This window comes from Heliangelus exortis, chromosome 23, assembly GCF_036169615.1.
Source record: "Heliangelus exortis chromosome 23, bHelExo1.hap1, whole genome shotgun sequence".
NCBI classification, from domain to species: domain Eukaryota; kingdom Metazoa; phylum Chordata; class Aves; order Apodiformes; family Trochilidae; genus Heliangelus; species Heliangelus exortis.
The window spans coordinates 1,232,017-1,249,219 of NC_092444.1; the positions used below are offsets into that span (position 1 = coordinate 1,232,017).

Sequence of the window (17,203 nt, forward strand, 5' to 3'; positions counted from 1 at the left end):
GTGTTTGTGTCGTTGTCAGATTTATCCATTGCTTCATAATCTCAGTAAGAGCAGGTTTTGCTGGCATCTTGAGTTATTTTGAGTGCTTGGATTCTGTGCAAAGAAAAAAGACAGTTCAGAAAGACGGTTTTAGCACGAGGTGTTTGGAGCTCGTGAACAGGTGGCATTTCACTTTATTTTCACTTACTGTTTGTAAACACTTAAAAGGATTAGGAAAAAAATAGTTGCCTGGGGGCTGGTTTTAACAGTTACAAACACTGAAGGCACAAAGTGAGTTAAAAACACACTAAAGATGCCAGTTTTTATTAGTCTAAAAGGGAAGTATAGTCCTTCCCTGCACTCTTGTATTTATCTAGAGCTGTCTCCTACACTTTACTTTTCTTGTAAATGGCACAGCTCAGCTGAAGAGCTGTTAAATTTTCCCCTTTTTTCTTCTGCAGGACTTCTGGGTCATGAACAACTCCATACAGAGCACAATAATCCTGCTTATTGAGCAGATTGTGGTAGCTTTAGGAGGTGAATTCAAGCTGTACCTGCCTCAGCTCATTCCTCACATGTTACGGGTGTTCATGCACGACAACAGTCAGAGTCGCATTGTCTCTGTCAAGGTGAGGGGGAAGCAGCAGCTCCTGGCTTGGTTTGGGCATTGTTTAGGCAGGAGCACACCAAATGTCTCCTTGTTTCTGTGTTGCAAGACACACTGATGCAGACAATACTTGGTTGAAAGTGCAAGCTTGAAGCAGCACTGGATAGTGCTTGTTTAAACTGCGTTTTCTCTGTGACTTTGACTCGCACTGGATCCTTTTTCCCCTCCAGCTACTGAATGCAATCCAGCTCTTTGGAGCTAACTTGGATGACTACCTTCACTTGTTACTACCTCCCATTGTAAAGCTGTTTGATGCCCCAGATGTCCCAGTGGTGGCTCGCAAGTAAGTACAGCTGCCCCTGCAGCCTCTTTTTTTGCCTGAGATACCTGAATTCCACAATGGCCGTGTGAAATATCACTTGTTTCCCTCTGAGTTTTCTCTCTGCTAAATCATGATGATAAAGCAAACTGTTGTGTTTGGATGTCACAGCACTTTAAGTTCTCTTGGGTATAGGCTATTCCTTTCAGGTTCTCACCTGTCAGTGTTTCAGTCAGTTCAACTTGCAACCTGTCCTGCAGCAACCGAGTTCCGGTGACTCGTTTCTCATTTGCTGCCTAGGAACGCTGAGCATGAATCACTTAGATGTTCTCACATCTTGTTTCTCCTGTCTTACTCCAATAAAGTTAAGTCTTCCCTTCTTTCTCCTCTGACTTTAGAGCTGCTCTGGAAACAGTGGACCGTTTGACAGAGTCCCTGGATTTCACTGATTATGCTTCTCGGATTATTCATCCCATTGTGCGAACGCTGGATCAGAGCCCTGAGCTACGAACAACTGCCATGGACACCCTCTCCTCTCTAGTGTTCCAGCTGGGAAAGAAGGTAATACTCTTTTTAGGCTTGAAAGCTCATAAAAGGAGGGGCTGTTCCAATGATCAAGGCTTTAAGGTTGAATATTTATAATGTGCTCATTCTGGGTGTTAAAGAAAACAGACTTTTTTTGCTTTTAGTTGTTTCTGGAACTGGGAGTTACTAAAACCAAGCTTTTAGAATTGGTTTCCTAAAAGACCAGTGAAACAAACATCAAATTTTACTGCTCTTGGTCAGACTGAGTAACCAGCTTTTGCTCCATTCCCCTGTACAGTACCAGATTTTTATCCCAATGGTGAACAAGGTTCTGGTGCGACACAGAATTAATCATCAACGTTATGATGTTCTTATCTGCAGAATTGTAAAGGTGAGCAGACAACTGCATAACTCTATCCATCAGGGCATTCCAGATGTAGCTGGAAGCTTCACTTTGAGTTACAAAATAAAGAATGGTTGTTGCTGTGTGTTAAGTACATCTTTTTAAGGAGACTGCCCTGCAAAAAATATTGTCAATTGGTATCAGCTATTTCCTATAGAAAAATCACTGCGAGCTCTAAGAACTTAAACTTGTAGCCAGTGTCATTACTTTTTCTCAGTAGTTCTTTATCATCCATTTGCTTTGTAGAAAATTGCTTTTGTCTGTGTGGGTGGGATCTTCATTGTAAACTATTTGTTACAGGGCTATACTCTTGCTGATGAGGAAGAGGATCCCCTGATTTATCAGCACCGAATGTTAAGAAGCAACCAGGGAGAAACTTTGGCCAGTGGTCCTGTGGAAACAGGTCCCATGAAGAAATTACATGTTAGCACCATCAACCTGCAGAAGGTAAGACTGGAGCACTTCACAGCATGAGTTTGCTACTGAAGAGAGGACTCTTGTGTCACATCTAAGGAGTTTTTTAGTGCATCTAAAACAATTTATTTTTTTTTTTTTTTACATCTCCTGTTGCTGGGTCTGTACAAAACTGAGGTCAAAGGAGCATCTGAGGCTCTCTTTAATTTTAAAGATGCTAAACAACTTGAAAGATAGGAGCAGCTGAATTACCAGACCATTAGTGGCCTTGAATCAGTGCTGACACTTTCTTGTTATGTGAAGGATGAACCTGAGTCCACAGATCACAAGGAATCTGTAACTCTAGAGGCATCTATTTCAGAGCCCTTGCCTCTTTTTATCAGCCACTTTTCTTAGATCTTAGTGCTATATTCTCTTGAAGCCAGTATAGAACTTAATAATGAAGCCAGTATAGAACTTAATAATGAAGCCAGTATAGAACTTAATAATGAAGCCAGTATAGAACTTAATAATGAAGCCAGTATAGAACTTAATAAGCACTGGATAATTTGAACAACTCATGCACTCAGTTCAGTGATGGAATGGATTGGTATGAAAATGCTTGACTTAAAAATTCAATACTAAACAAATTCTCTATTTTTAAGCTGTTTCAACAGTGGCTTTAGCTCTTCAGGTATTATTGTAGGGAAAGAACTATTCCTGTTAAATACTGGGCATGTCATGGGAGAAGTACATTTAGGGAAGTTTTCTTTAGAAATGAGACTGAAGCACTGCAAACTCCCTGGTAAAAAGGTGACAGATTTTTAGGGAACTGAAAGGGGAATCTCAGCAAAGGGGTTTGGAGCTGTAAAAGCAGCAATGCTGCCTGCTGGTGGATTTCTTCTGCTTCATTTGGTGGTTGAATTATCTTCCTTTGTACTGCAGGCCTGGGGAGCAGCAAGAAGAGTCTCCAAAGATGACTGGTTGGAGTGGTTAAGAAGACTGAGCTTGGAGCTGCTGAAAGATTCCTCCTCCCCATCCCTGCGCTCGTGCTGGGCCCTGGCTCAGGCATACAATCCCATGGCTAGGTAGAGTCATTCTGTTTGGGATTCTTTGGATCACTTGAAATGGCAGAAAAGCCAGATATTATAATGAAAAAGAAAGTTACTTAAAAGCTCTTAGGTGCCATAAATAGAGATTAGTTAATGCTTTGGGAAGAAACCAAGTAGCTGGCAACGTGATTTTATTTCCATCCTTCCTCATTGGCTGCTCCTATGATAATCACTGTTTGTGCCAGGTAGACATAAAAATGCATTTTGTAGCTCTCTGAATACAAAGGCAACAAGTTCACTGTCAAATAGACACTTTCTCATTAATGATGAATCCTCACTTCTCTATCTTTTTTTCCTCCTCAGAGACCTCTTCAATGCTGCTTTTGTTTCCTGCTGGTCCGAGCTGAATGAAGACCAGCAGGATGAGCTGATCCGGAGCATTGAGCTGGCCCTGACCTCTCAGGACATTGCAGAAGTCACTCAGACCCTGCTCAACTTGGCAGAATTCATGGAACACAGTGACAAGGTAGAGCTGCTCTTTGGCTGATGTCTAAAAAGAGGGAGGAGTTCATGCATACTTTCTTCTTATTTTTTTTTTTTTTTTTTGATACTTGTTGCAGCGAGCCCTTCTCTCGGGGACACGGCTCTTCTCAGGAGCTCTCAGGCCATCTCTCTCCCCAGGCATCTCTCTGCATCTTCTCTCTGCTTCTGGGAGATGCCTTTTGTTTTGCCCTTCAGCCCTGCCCATTTCTGTCTGGGGCAGGCCCTAATTATTGGGCACAGCTGGGCCTAAGCTCCCAGTTCATTATCACTGACACCTGGTGACTTGTGGTTCTCACTACAGATACTCATCCTGCCTTTGATCCCTGTGCTCTCCCCAGGGTCCTCTGCCTCTGAGGGATGACAATGGAATTGTCCTCCTGGGGGAAAGAGCTGCAAAATGTCGAGCATATGCCAAGGCTCTGCACTACAAGGAGCTGGAATTTCAGAAGGGTCCCACCCCAGCCATTCTGGAGTCACTCATCAGGTAGGACCCCACCTGGTGACACTTGTGCTTTTGCAGAGCAGAAAGATCCACAGCTTTTTACCATTAGGATGAATCCAGACAATTCTTGGGATTCCTCTCACAAGACATTGTTGCAGGCTTGCTAACCAGCTTGTACACTCCTAGCTCCTGAGTTCTGCCCTTCTATTATATGCTTAAAATTATGATAGAAGCTGTGGGAAGTTGTGCAGAAAGAAGTGGAGTCCTCTGATTTCCACTTCTTACCTTTCAGGTTTAGTATGGGATGTTGTGGAGTGGCTTTGAGTTAGATGAGCAGTTTCTACACCTACATGTAAACAAGCCAGAAAAACTCAAGTTCTTAATCAAAATTTCTCATCAGATTCCACTCATCAGGCTTATTTTGGTCTCCTTCATATATCAAATAGAAGATACTATAACAAAAATTTCTTTTCCTGAGCTTTGTCAACAAGAAAGATGTTAGCCTGAAATACCCACACAGGATTTGGATATTGAGCTACATTTTTAAAAACTTGAATCTTAGTTTCATGTATATATAATATTTCATATTACAGAAATGTTAATTTTACCATTTGAGATGGATAATTTGAATTTGGTTGAGCTGAAACTTAGCTTTGGCTGTATGCAGTGAATTTTTCAGCCCTTCTACTTTTTTTTTTTCCTCTTCTCCTTGTCTATTCTTTCATCCTTTTTCCTCTGTTTTTCTGGGAGAATTAAAAATTCAGTGTATGCCCTTTCCTGGCCTCAGCCAGGTATACAGCTGTTTCTTTGTGTACCAGAAAGAAAGCTAAGGAGCAAAGACTTGAAGTAAAGCAGAATTAAAAATGAGAGACAATTTATTAGAAATGCAAAAGTTTAAAAATTGGTTTTATAGACCACAGTTAAAGTTCCAACCATAGTTCCATACAGTTGAAATTGACAGTATGAAATCAAATATATGTAAGGCAACTCCCAGGACACCTTTACCTCCTGTTTCTCAAAAGACTGGACAATTTAAATTAGATTCAAACTCTCTTTAAGGTGAATAAAAATAGATATATTAACTATAAGTATCTTTTCCAACATACTGAAACAATATGGCTACAGGAGGAGTGTCTTTTTTAGCTGTTATTTGTAACATTGTGCTATGTAAGGGAGAAAGATTGTGAGTTTTGACATAACATCTCTAGGTAACATGTAATTGGGGTAATTTTAGAACAGATTTTGATATTCCTCAGCATGATATGCTAGCAAGTATTCCCTTACATTTGAGTAACTTCTGGCATCATGGATTCTCTGGAGTGTACTAATGTTTTGCTCTTGGTTTTAAGTGTTGGGGTTGAGCTGGTTTTGCTCTGTCTAGATTTTTTAATTTTTGCCAGCCTGCTGTTGTCTCTTAGTCTTACTGACATGTAGCACATTTTAACCAGAACATAATTTGGTGGCAGCCCAGAAAGCTGCTCTCTATCAGCCTTTAGGTGATCTGTGGATAGAAATAAGCACCACAGAGTGTGTGGGACAAGTCTTCCTCCAGGGTTACTCTCTGCTGGCTCCAGCCCTCTGTGGGATTCTTTGATGCACCAGCAGAAGAGGGCAGTAAAACCTCAGGAGAGAACCTAATGAATCAGAAATTCTTGAGCTTTGTTTTTCTCCTCTGGGTGAATGTCAGCCACTTCCTATACACTAAAGAAAGGTGCATCAGGAACACTTCTGATTGATTCCCCTGCCTTGAACTGATATTTCTGTGATTTGAGTCCCCTTGGAACCAGTTACTTAGCAGTTGCACAGTGAAGGAGAGGCAACCAGGAGGCTAACCCATTACTCACAATGCTAGTGAAAACACACCAGTGAGTTTTCTGAAGGTGCTGTAAGTGCATTCTGTTCTACCCTGTTCTACCACAGTATTTTTCCCTTTGGAAAAAGCCTGAAGAGGAGGAATCAAGTTTTTGAGCCCTGATAAGTGGCTGTGGCTGGTGCTTAATGTGCCTCAGTGTTTGTGTGTGCATAGCCAGTACGTAGCTGTTGCAGGTGTTGGATGAAATTAACAATTCTTTGGCTGTTCTTCAGCTGTTCATTGCCCACCTCGTGTGCAGTGGCATTGTGTAGCTGGACAAAGAGTGGTTCCCTCTAGGGTTTGAAATCCTCTGGCCTGATCTTCATCTCAACTCTCTTCAGGGAGTAGGTTGAGCCGTGCCACCCGTACCAGGTGATGCCATCCATGTTCTTGGTGTGTTCTCCCTTCCTGTAGTAAACCCCATTCAGGTTGGAATCTGTGCAGCAGTTATACCAATATCCACCTTTTCACAAAACAAAGGAATAGGTTCCTGGTGAGCCATTTAAACGAGTAATTTTGAATTTAGTGCTCTTTCCTGAGAAGAGAGACCAGAGTGCAGCATTTAATCCCTGGAGCCTGAGGCCATAATAGCTGAGATTACAGGGAAATTCAAAACTGGATGTGGGCACTGGATACATAAAAGCTTTGCAGTTACATAGATGAGTCCAGCAGCTTTTCATTTAGTTGCCCATTCCTCTTAGAAACATGTCAAGAAAGACTTTCAGAGCTAGCATAGGGAATGAACTTGGGTTCCTGGCTTGGACATCTTAAGGTGTTGTAAAAGTTCCTTGGATTTTGAGTAAGCTGAGATGTTTTATTGAGGCTGACATCAACAGTTTTATTTGTGTGTCATGTAGGGACACAATGGGGAAAATAAAAATGAAGGGCAAGGTGCAGCAAAGACAATTATCTTTGACAGAGCATTCAGAGTGAAGACAGAGCATTAGAGGCTCTTAACAGAGTAGAAATAAAGATCAGAATTCAGGTTGAACCTTGAGGTTGAGTGTAGGGTAATAATCTGGAAGGATAATTACAAGCACATTACAGCACAATACTAGAACTTGAAACCTCATAAAAATGTATGAAAAAATAAAAACCTTATAGATGTAGAGACAGGACTCTAGAAATGACCCAGGCAGTGCTCTCAGGACAGGAGGGTGCTCGTGTGATTTACCTTTACGGAACTGGGCACAGTCATCCACACACTTGTCATTGTCCTTGTCCTTTGTGCTGAAGGCTGTGTTGTTGTGGTACCTCAGGGAATCCCTCCCTGTGTTCCCACTGTAGTTCCCCACAAAGAGCCTGTAGCTGTTCAGTTCATTGCTCAGGGTGAACTGCCTGTACTCTGCATAGCGGGTGTTCCCTTCCCAGTCCTGCCACACAGCATGGAAGAAGAAACAGGTTCTGTCAGGACAAGTCACCAGTGGCTCTATAAACTGCACACTGAGTATTTTTTCTCAGTCCCAGATTTTTCACAATTTTTTTTTTTCTGTCTCAGACACAGCAGAAAATTATCTGTTAAGGCAAAGAAACTTTCTGGAGCAAAGCAGCATGTATCCATCTCTTCTCTGCACTGCTATTAAACAATAAACCTGGTGGACAGCTCTTGCATTCAACATCCCTGTCTCATAGTGAGAGGAAAAAAATTACTTGGGTTACTTTTAGATATAAAGCCTCTCAGCTGGCTTTTTCCATTATACATGTCCTGTCCCTCAAAGCCACTGCACCAGCTAGAAGCTTAGATAAGTCAAACCCAAGCCTTTAGTAGACTGTAAATTGTTTTGTGGTAATGCAGAGCAAATTCTTTTGTGTGCAGGCTGGAAGTGCTGCAAAAGGAGACAACTCTGTGTCTTTAAAACTTTATGGGACATTTCTGTGAATCATTAAGTGATCAGCAGCTTGGTATCTGTGTCTCCAGTGGGGTTCTGCAGGATTCTCTGAAGCCCCCCATATTCCTAAAGACACAACCTGTGTGCAGATGTAAGATTCTCCTCCTGTGAGATTCACTTACATTCTCCATGTAAGATTTTCATGCTGAGGAACATAATTCCCTGTCTTGTCCTTGAGTGGATTACTAGGTCCATCCCACCTCCTTCTGCAATTAAAACATGCAAATTCTTGGGGCCTCCTATGGAGATGGGAGATGGTATCTGCTACTAGAGAACCACTTTGTACAAAAACCTTTCTGCTGCTGAAATTAGAGCTTGTGAATTACCTCCAGCTCCACCCGCAGAGCCGTGGGGCGCCGGGACAGTCTGTAAATGTTTTCATTTCCCAGCCAAAAATCTCCTCGAATGTTGCCAAATCCTTCCCTGTATTGTTTCCAGTCCCTGTTGAAGGATGTCAGCCCAACTTTACGCCTTTGGATGACAGTCCAGCCACCTCCATCTGTCTCCATGTCACAGAACACCTAGAACAGGGAAAAAGGCAGTAAACCTAGGGAGGATCAGTTCTCTGAACACAAGGCATCATTCCAGATTTCACAACTTAAAGAAATTCCTTTTTTTGTTTTAAAGTCGTGGAAAAAAAATACTAAATGAACCATTTTTCTGTTTTCCCTCTCAAATGTACACTCTTTCCTACAGAAAGATGCTGGCTCCAAGTACAGGGTATCATAACACAGAATGTGCTCTTTCTGTCTCTGTGGCAAAGAAGTATTTCTTGATTATATTTAAAAAGATATGGAACATCCATAGTATACTTGGCATCCTTACCTCCAGCTCTGGACTCCCCAAAAATTCATCAGGTGGCAGCTTGTAAACACCAGAGATTCTGTAGTTCCTCTGGTAAAGTGATGAGCAGTCATAGACAGCATCTACTTGAATCAGAACCAGAAAGAATCTAAACAGCAAGAACTCCTCTCCTGCAAGCATATTTCTGTAAGGGTTAGTTTGTAGTACAAGTGGTAATTAGATTTCTGGAAAGTCTTCCTTTAATGTTTTCCTGAAAATGGTTTAGTTTTGAACAATGCATACATTAGAACAAAAGGTTGTAGCACTGAGACTTTTTGATGGGTTTGTGGGTTTTTTTCCTCTGTTTTTGGTTTTGTTTTGTGTCTTGTTTGTGTTTTTTTTAACCTTTCCTGTCCATGGAAACATCTTTGCTTTCTCTTCACATTACTACTGTGTGTGTCTGTGCTGCAAGGTAAAAAGAAATGTGTTTGCTGTGCATGTGTTCCCCCCAACCCAAAAAATGAAGGTTTATCTAACAGAAGGGCCAGGCCTGCTGCCAGGTGCCAGTTTGGTTTGGGTGCTGGGACAGGTTGGCCAGGTTTGGGGATGAGCTGTGTTTGCTCAGCACTTTTTGCACTTTTTGCACCAGAGCCCTTGACAGAGAAGGTGCTTGTGGCTTCAGTCCATCTGCCCATTCCTGTCTGCTGCTGCAGGAGCTGCTGTGAACATGGTAACATTCACAGTATTCTTCTGAGGGAAAATCCAGCTGAAGCCTGGCTTTACCCATCCTGACAGTTTTTAAATTTAGTAGATTAAATGTCTCTTTACCTGGTGAGGTGAGATGCATCTCTCTTAAATACCTCCTGGGCCCCTTAATGTTCTGTGTTATTGTCTTTTTTTCAAACCTCTGCTACAGCTCCAAAGAGACTTGGGAGAGTATAATTTTAGTTTAAAACCTACTGTTAGCAGTGGTGTGTCACAACTAGCCAAGTGGAACTTGAGAGAAGGATTTAGTAGTTAGAAGGTTTTCTTTTGCATTTAAAAAAAATAAATCCTCATATAGACTTCTGGAGAAGAATGGTCCCAGGCAACAGCAGTTTCCTTTTCAGGAACTTTTAAGCTTGTTGCAGTGAACTTCATTTTAAGAGAAAAATCAACAAAAAAAGAGTTTCTTCTAGAAGAGGCTTTTACAGGTAGCTGATCTTCAAAATCCACCTACATTCCACATTTAGGACAGGCCTGTGCAATCTCTGTGTGCAGTGAAATTTTCCCTCAGGCAAGAGAGAATTTTGAAGAATTTAACTGAGTTCTGGCTAGGCTTATATCACAGTTTGTGTCCTGCATCATATACACCTTGAATTTTGAGAATTACCATTCAAATTATGGATCATCCTTTTACTCTGGTTCAGGGATAGTCATCAAGATACAATTACAAATATCCAGTTATGCTTGGAGAGCATTTCTGATTGTTTTACCAGCTCCTGGTCCCCTGTCAGCACTGGGAACTCTTGCTGCCAGAGCCCTTCCCAGCTAATATTCTTTTTTTGATTGATGTTATAGGGTGCAGAAAATGAAATATTGGACTCGGTTCCTTGCTGTACAAATATAGGACCTGTTTAGCTTTTCCATTCCCTTATAACAGACACACAGATCTGAAAATACAGCTAAATCTTTGGCCTGTTGCCAGATGACTTCAGAGTAGTTATTTCAGCATCACTGCCTACAGAAGCACTTTTAGCAGCAGTATTCAGTATGTATGCATCCTTGTCAATCACATCAGTGGGGCATTAATGCTAGCATTAAGAACTAGTCCTTCAGAATAAGGACTAGTATAAATAAGAATACTTATTTAGTATAAATAGTTATCTATAAATAGTTATATAAACTTATTTAGTATAAAACATAAGAATAAATGTATTTGTTCCAAATAAATACATTTATCTGGGGCATCAGGGGGTAAATCTGGGAGCTTGGCAACTCCCTCCTTACCAGCTGAAGTTTGTGTGACTGTCTGGGCTGCCTGGAGCTGGATGATATCTATCTGGTTGTTGATTTCTGAGTATTTGCTCTCAGCATCGATGAGCCGGGACTCCATCTGCTTGGTGCTGCCTTCCAGCTCCATCACCTGCATCACCACGTTCACCCAGTCACCTTCCTGCTTCTTGCTCAGCTCCTCCAGCAGCCTGCTCAGGTTGGCTACTTGCAGCTTCAGCTCCTTCATCTCCTCACAGCAGCCTGGCCCCTTGGGCTGTGTGTTCCCAGTCAGGGTTCTCCTTCTGGGAGGTTTCTGCAGCAGTGCTGGGTAGGTGGCCACAGACAGGGTGACAATGCAGAGCCAGGCCAGCTGAGCACTGGATCTTCCTGGCATTTTTGCTGACAGCAGTAGAAAACTTCCAGCTGGCTGAGAGGAGCCTGAATGCAGCTGGGGTAGGTATGAAACTTGCTACAAGTGCTCCAGCAGGCTGGTACCTCGCTGTCTTCCAATGAAGTGAGGCTCTGAAGGTGGAGCCTGAGGAGGTAACTTATTTTTTTCAGACCCCTCCTGTTGGAATCTATGCACTTAGAAAGTCAAAGCATCTTTTATACTATTTGTCTGTTTACCTCCACCCCCTGAAGCTATGAAAAGTTTTCTGGCCCCTCCCAGTTCTTCTGTTCCTATCAGGTGTTTACAGGGTGAAGTTGGAACAGGTTTCAGCCAAAAAGGTTGAGGAGAGCAAGAGAGACTTGACTCAGTTCTGTCTTGAAGGGGTGTGGGAGAGGGTTAGGAAATGAAGAGAGTTTCCAGCAATTATTGCCCATTGGATTGTAGCCCTAGTTCTGGCACTTCAATAATGTAAGAACATGAGAGGTCCAGAATGTAAAAAGCCTGTCCAAACAGGATGATTTTGTAAAATTTGTGAGTTTATAAATGTTCAAGGAAGGTAACTCCCTAGCAGGTAGCCCCAAGTCCTACAAATACATTGCCAGAAGTTGTAGGCAGTGACTCTGTGCTAGCATTATTTCTTAATGTGGATAATATTTTAGCAAATTCATGAGTTCAGCATCAAATCCTCCTCTCTCTGGATAGTGGTGCTCCTGCACTATTGCTTTACTTTTTATTTTGGGAATTCAGTGCTGTTCTTTGTTTAGAGATGGTAAATGTGAGAGTGAGATGGAAAGGGGTCTGCAAAACATTGGAGTCAAACCTTATGCCTGTGGCTACTTGTAGTATACAAGAGAAAGGACATAAATGCTGAAAGGGAGGCTACTTAGAATTGACAAGAGTGGGGTTTTTACAAGCAGTGCACTCATTTTGCCCCAACATTTTGGAGGCCAGTTTATTAATAGGGTTTTGAGAGGAAAATCAATGGGTAATTAAAATGCCCCCCAGTTAGACAGAGTGTAGGCTTCAGAATAAATCTTCAGACATTCAGAGTATAGTTGAAGTATCTGCTGGCTGAGATGGTGACTTCCAGTCTTCTCTTTTATACCTGTCAACAGTTCAAAAGTTGATTCTAGCTGTTGGATCCCAAAGTAGAACTGTTTCAGCAATGGTGCAGCCTTTTGTAAAAGTTCTGCAGTTTTTGTTCTAGACCCTTAGAGGAAGTTGTTTCTCCCCAGGCCAGCTGCTCTGTAATTGCCAACATGTACATTCTTGCCTCTTCCTGCAGTGTTTCTGATTGTGATAACTGGCAGAGATAAAATGTAAGTGGAGGAGTAAATGGCTCATGTGTCTGCTTCTGGGGTGGATGCCATTAAAACTTCTTAGTGTGCAAGAAAACCAAAGCTAATCATGCTCCTTTCACAAAGAAAAGGACAAACCCAACTGAGACATGCTGTCCCATCTGGACTTCTCTTGCTGATCCAGAGTGGCTGCAGGATTTCTGCTTCATTACAAAAGATTAGAAGAGCCTTGCTGATCTCATCTGACAGCCACTTGGAGAGAAAGAGGAAGGAGAATTTCTCGTTGGTGCAGTTTCTCTTCCTCCTTAGCACTGTTACACTTGTTGTTGGATGTTTTGTTTCTGCCCCTGATTTGCACCACAGCTGCCCCATGGTTCTTGTGCAGAGCAGTCACAGGAGACCCTGCAGGGTGCCAGGATTCAGGAAGATGAAAGCACCAAACCCAGAAGGGGTGTCCTGTGGTGTGTAGTAGAGAGTCATAGAATCCTAGAATCCTAGGGGTTGGAAGGGACCTGGAAAGATCATCTAGTCCAACCCCCCCTGCCAGAGCAGGGCCCCCTAGAGTACATCGCCTAGGAACGTGTCCAGGTGGGTTTTGAATGTCTCCAGTGAAGGAGACTCCACAACCCCCCTGGGCAGCCTGTTCCAGGGCTCCGTCACCCTTACAGTAAAAAAATTTTTTCTGATATTCAACTTGAACCTCCTATGCTCCAATTTACACCCATTACCCCTTGTCCTATCACTGGTCACCACTGAGAAAAGCCTAACTCCATCTCCCTGACACTCACCCCTTACATATTTGAAAACATTGATGAGGTCACCCCTCAGTCTTCTTTTCTCCAAACTAAAGAGACCCAGCTCCCTCAGCCTTTCCTCATAAGGGAGATAGAGGTGTTCCACTGACCTGCATTTCCGTAGAGGTGGAAGAGGGGATCTTTTGGAGATCAGGATTAGGTATTACAAGCAGTGAGTACTTAGGTGTGAGTGCCTTGAGTTTCTCTGTGGGTGACAGCTTGTGTAGTGTGCTTCAGACAGGAACCACTGTGCTCTGTGGTGGCTGCTGGGGAGGCTGCTGGGTGGGACTGGTGACCTAAGCTGTGCAGGTACAGTTGGGTTAAAGTCCTGAGAGACACCTCCATGGCACACCACAGCCTTCAGTCACGTTTTCATGGACATTCCAGGAAGCTTCCATTGCAAAACTGCTTTCTATACTTCAGACCTGCAAGTGCCACTGCACATGGATGAAAGCCTGACCTTTTTGTTCTATCTCTAATCCTGTCTGAGCCCTCTTCCAGCTGGAGCTTCTGCCATTCCCAGGGGCAAATTCCTCTCAGGCTTCCTGTGATGAGAAACATGTTTTTGTCAAAGTTGGAACAAAGAATGGGACAGGCCAAACTCTGGCTTCTCTGCCCCAAAAAGCTACCCTGCCCTAAAAAACTACTCTGCTAACCCCTGCATCGTGTTCCATGGGACTTGGATCTGTTCTGCTGCTGCTCTAAGGCACTGTAACTCTTTTATCCATGTAGTGCACTCTGGATTTCACACATGCTCCCATCATGAAGAGCAGATGTGGAAGATGGGAGCCACTTGTAGGTCCACGTATTCCCTCTTGATAACAGATTTTGGCAGGACCCAAACTCTGCACAGGGATTATGAAACAGTGCAGAAAGGCCTAAAAAATCCTCTCTATACAGGAGTATTTAATTGGAATGAGACAGCCAGGGTTTTCTTTTGGGTTCAAACTCTTTGATTTGTGTATCCTAAAGCAGGGCATCTTCTTTTGCATACTTTGACCTACCTCTTTTAAAGCAGAAATGATCCTTTTGTCCTCTCACTTTGTTCTGTGTAAGGGAGTGAGAGCAGACATGGTGTGCAGGAGTGGAACAGAACTCACCTCCCCTGCTGTTACTCTTGAGGAAGCACTGAGAGAGATCTGGGCAGACAGATCTCTTCTAGCAGAGGAATAATTGAATGGAATTGATGACTTGATGAGTATTTGGGAGCTGGATCTTTCCCTGTTAGATGGAGAACCAAGTGTATCCCTGCAGGCAGCAGTAGCTACTGATGCAAGTCAGTGCTGGGTTAGATCAGCTGGGAAGCTTAACTCTAGGAAAATGTTCCACTGTTTTGTACAGGTGTACTTGGAGCTTGAACTCAGGGGGTTGCTCCATTTTGGGAAGAGCCATAGCTTTGGGCATACATCACACATAGTGGTGTGATGGGTTTTAAGCTTTCCCTCAACACTGAGAAAAACTGAATATCATTCACCTTTGGTTTTCTCCTGTTGTGGAATGTTAGAGAGGTTTGGAGAGGTTTCTCCACTGTACATGGTGTGTGGAAATCATCAGTTACATGGCAGCTAAGAAGCTGGGCTCCTAAGTCAAGAGCATGAGGCAAATCCGTTTGGATTTTGTGAATGTTGTAGCTTTGAGCTGGCTGGGAGAGCTGAGTCTGAACGTGGTTGCAGTTGGTGTGTGCCCTATGCTTGTAATGTTGGTTGGTGTTACCAAATTGAAGAATATTAGTGTTACTTGATTAGAACCAGGTATCTCTTGTCCCTGGAGGGCCAGATTAAATCTGAGGTGGGTTTAAATGACTGCCTTCTCTGGGAAGCTGTTCTGGCAGGTGCTGGTGAAGCTGAGACAAGAAGAAAGGCTCAGTGCCCCCTGGCTATTTATTTGGTAGGCAGGCATTGCAAAACCCTTAATATGCATCCAGTCCAGCATTCCTGGTGCTTGCTGAGATGGCAAAGGCTCTCTGCTGGCATCCCCACTTGGTGGATGCTCTGGGAATTACTGCTTTCCCCTCCCAGGAAATGTGAGATTCTTCACCTCTGGCTTTGGGGATGCTCCTAAATGTTCTCACCCAGACTCTGCTACAGCTCAGAGCAGCAACTAAATCCCTGGTGAGGTCAGAGCAGCTTGTAAAGAGCAGAAGTTGTACAAGAACAGGGGGAATAAGATGAGAAACAAACCACTGGTACTTCCTAGAATCCTTTGTGCTTTGTTTGTTGTTTAATGTGTCCTTTCTTTGTATAATGAACACACAAAGTCTCTGGCTCCATGTTACACCTTTTCTCAGCAAATGTCTTCCTTGGCAATTCTTTTTCTTCTCTTTCCAGAGAATCATAAAGAATAGGGGGTAGAAAAACTTTTGCAGCCTGAGCAGGAGGGCTGGCTGAGAACTGTGTTATAGTGGTTTTCATGGCTTTTTCTTTCAAAGCTCATGAATGTTTTTATTTCATTTGCAAGCATTTTTATCAAGATTGGGAATTTGGCCACTTTCAATGCCTGTGGGCAATGTGCTGCTCCCTTGCTGAAAAGCTGAAGGGGCTGCTCCTCTGACCTGTAAAAAAATCATTCATCACAACTGGTTATTGCTGCTTTCTCAAATGTTTTTCTTCCCAGCATGGGAATCAGTGTCAGTGGCATGATGGAAATGGGTTGTTTCCCAGAGTTGTTTGGGGGTTACTGACTGTTTTCTGAGGTTTGTTTAATCAGGGATGCCTGAACACAAACTGTAGAGCTGGGGAAACTGTCCAACAAAGCCAATTCCTTGTGCCAGAGGATTATGTGTTCTCCAAAGTATCTGCAAAGTAGAAGTGCCTTCCATTTCTAATCCCAGAAGCAAGCTCTCAGCATTTCTTCAGAAGGAAAAACAAGCTTAATAATGAGTTAGGTTGGTAAAATCAGTCCCATAGAAGGGATTTTTAGACAAACCTGGGGAGACCTTAAAAATAATAAAAAAAAGGAGCTTGGCTTCTTGTTTAGACTGTGCACACAAACTGCTTTATTTCAAAAATAAGGTTTTTCAAGTTTTGATATGTTTTCTGGCAATAGGAAATTTGTTCCCTCACTCATAGGCTTGGGATGTCCTGAAAAGGCTCTGTTAAAATAAATATTTTTTGGTTTTATAGGAAGATGGGGAAGAATTCAGTCTCTTACTTCTGACTTACTGAAAAATTAATATATTTTGAGTGACAGAGACTGTTGTTAGAGACCTTCAAAGATAATGGAAGGTCCCAGGACTGCATAAAAGAAATTTCTAATAAACATTAGACATTTGTGCCTAGTGTTTGTGGCCATCATTTGAGTGCTTTTCCTGCTGAAGACAGTAAAGTTGTTTTTCACTCCCTGTCCTTGTCTGGTTTCTGTTGAAACAGCCTTTGTGATATACAAATCAACTGGTGGGTGTTAAGCAGTGAAATTAGGGCATTATTTCAAGCCATATGAAAATCTTGTTGATGTGGCTGAGGCCACAGGTCTTGGTGTTTCTGTGGACTCCAATATTAATATTTTACCTGCAGACATGAGGACAGCTCTGCCCTGAAATAGATTCAGGAGATTTTATCTATGTGCTTGTGGCATTTGGGAAATATTTCACTTGAGATTTAATCCAGGAAGGCTCTGCTGGTTGGTACCAGGCAGCACAGCTGAGGGGTGACCCAGGGGACCTGAAAACTGACCCAGGGAACCTGAAAAGTGACACAAGGGACCTGGAAGGTGACCCAGGAACCACAACTGACCAAACCTGTACCTGAAAACTTGTGAGTAAGGAGACATGGGAGTCACCTTCTGTGTCCTGCTGCCAAGCCTTCACGTGCAGTAGGTGACAGTGGTGGCTTTTTTCTAGCTTCTAAACAACAAATGAAGAGGTGAGTGTGTTCTCCCCTCAATCTTCACCCTAATATTAAAGTTCAGGTTATGCTTAATTAGGAACAAGTGCAAGGATGCCCCCCAGCAACCAAAGACTT

General features: G+C 42.8%; 2 protein-coding genes across 6 annotated transcripts in view; one reads left to right on the forward strand and one right to left on the reverse strand.

Annotated features, from left to right (window-relative positions):
• MTOR (mechanistic target of rapamycin kinase) overlaps positions 1–17,203 on the forward strand; it is a 58,895-nt gene that overhangs the window by 13,546 nt on the left and 28,146 nt on the right. For all 3 annotated transcript variants that reach the window (XM_071767357.1, XM_071767359.1, XM_071767360.1), the window contains 8 exons: positions 441–608; positions 817–929; positions 1,304–1,466; positions 1,729–1,821; positions 2,134–2,280; positions 3,172–3,314; positions 3,642–3,804; positions 4,160–4,305. In XM_071767357.1, coding sequence (XP_071623458.1) covers positions 441–608; positions 817–929; positions 1,304–1,466; positions 1,729–1,821; positions 2,134–2,280; positions 3,172–3,314; positions 3,642–3,804; positions 4,160–4,305 — 1,136 coding nt within the window. The remainder of the gene's footprint in view (positions 1–440; positions 609–816; positions 930–1,303; positions 1,467–1,728; positions 1,822–2,133; positions 2,281–3,171; positions 3,315–3,641; positions 3,805–4,159; positions 4,306–17,203) is intronic.
• Positions 27–11,301, reverse strand: ANGPTL7 (angiopoietin like 7). Of its 3 annotated transcripts, XM_071767362.1 has the most exons (6): positions 10,777–11,301; positions 8,830–8,933; positions 8,331–8,525; positions 7,290–7,488; positions 6,364–6,578; positions 27–93 (listed from the first exon to the last, which is right to left on the reverse strand). In XM_071767362.1, exons 1-5 carry the CDS (start codon positions 11,153–11,155, stop codon positions 6,409–6,411), a joined length of 1,047 nt encoding a protein of 348 aa, XP_071623463.1. In that variant the 5' UTR covers positions 11,156–11,301; the 3' UTR covers positions 27–93; positions 6,364–6,408. The 3 variants fall into 3 exon arrangements, with proteins under 3 accessions (XP_071623463.1, XP_071623464.1, XP_071623462.1); XM_071767363.1 differs by lacking the exon at positions 27–93 and having other exon boundaries at positions 6,260–6,578; positions 8,830–8,930; XM_071767361.1 differs by lacking the exon at positions 27–93 and having other exon boundaries at positions 6,260–6,578.

Bases quoted from the DNA above. Each gene is read 5' to 3' on its own strand.
- ANGPTL7 (XM_071767362.1), bottom strand. From the start codon at position 11,155: ATGCCAGGAAGATCCAGTGCTCAGCTGGCCTGGCTCTGCATTGTCACC. The intron at 8,526-8,829 runs GTAAGGATGCCA...TCCCTGTTCTAG, and splicing joins TGGGGAGTCCAGAGCTGGAG to GTGTTCTGTGACATGGAGAC. The intron at 6,579-7,289 runs GTAAATCACACG...TTTTGTGAAAAG, and splicing joins CTGTGCCCAGTTCCGTAAAG to GTGGATATTGGTATAACTGC.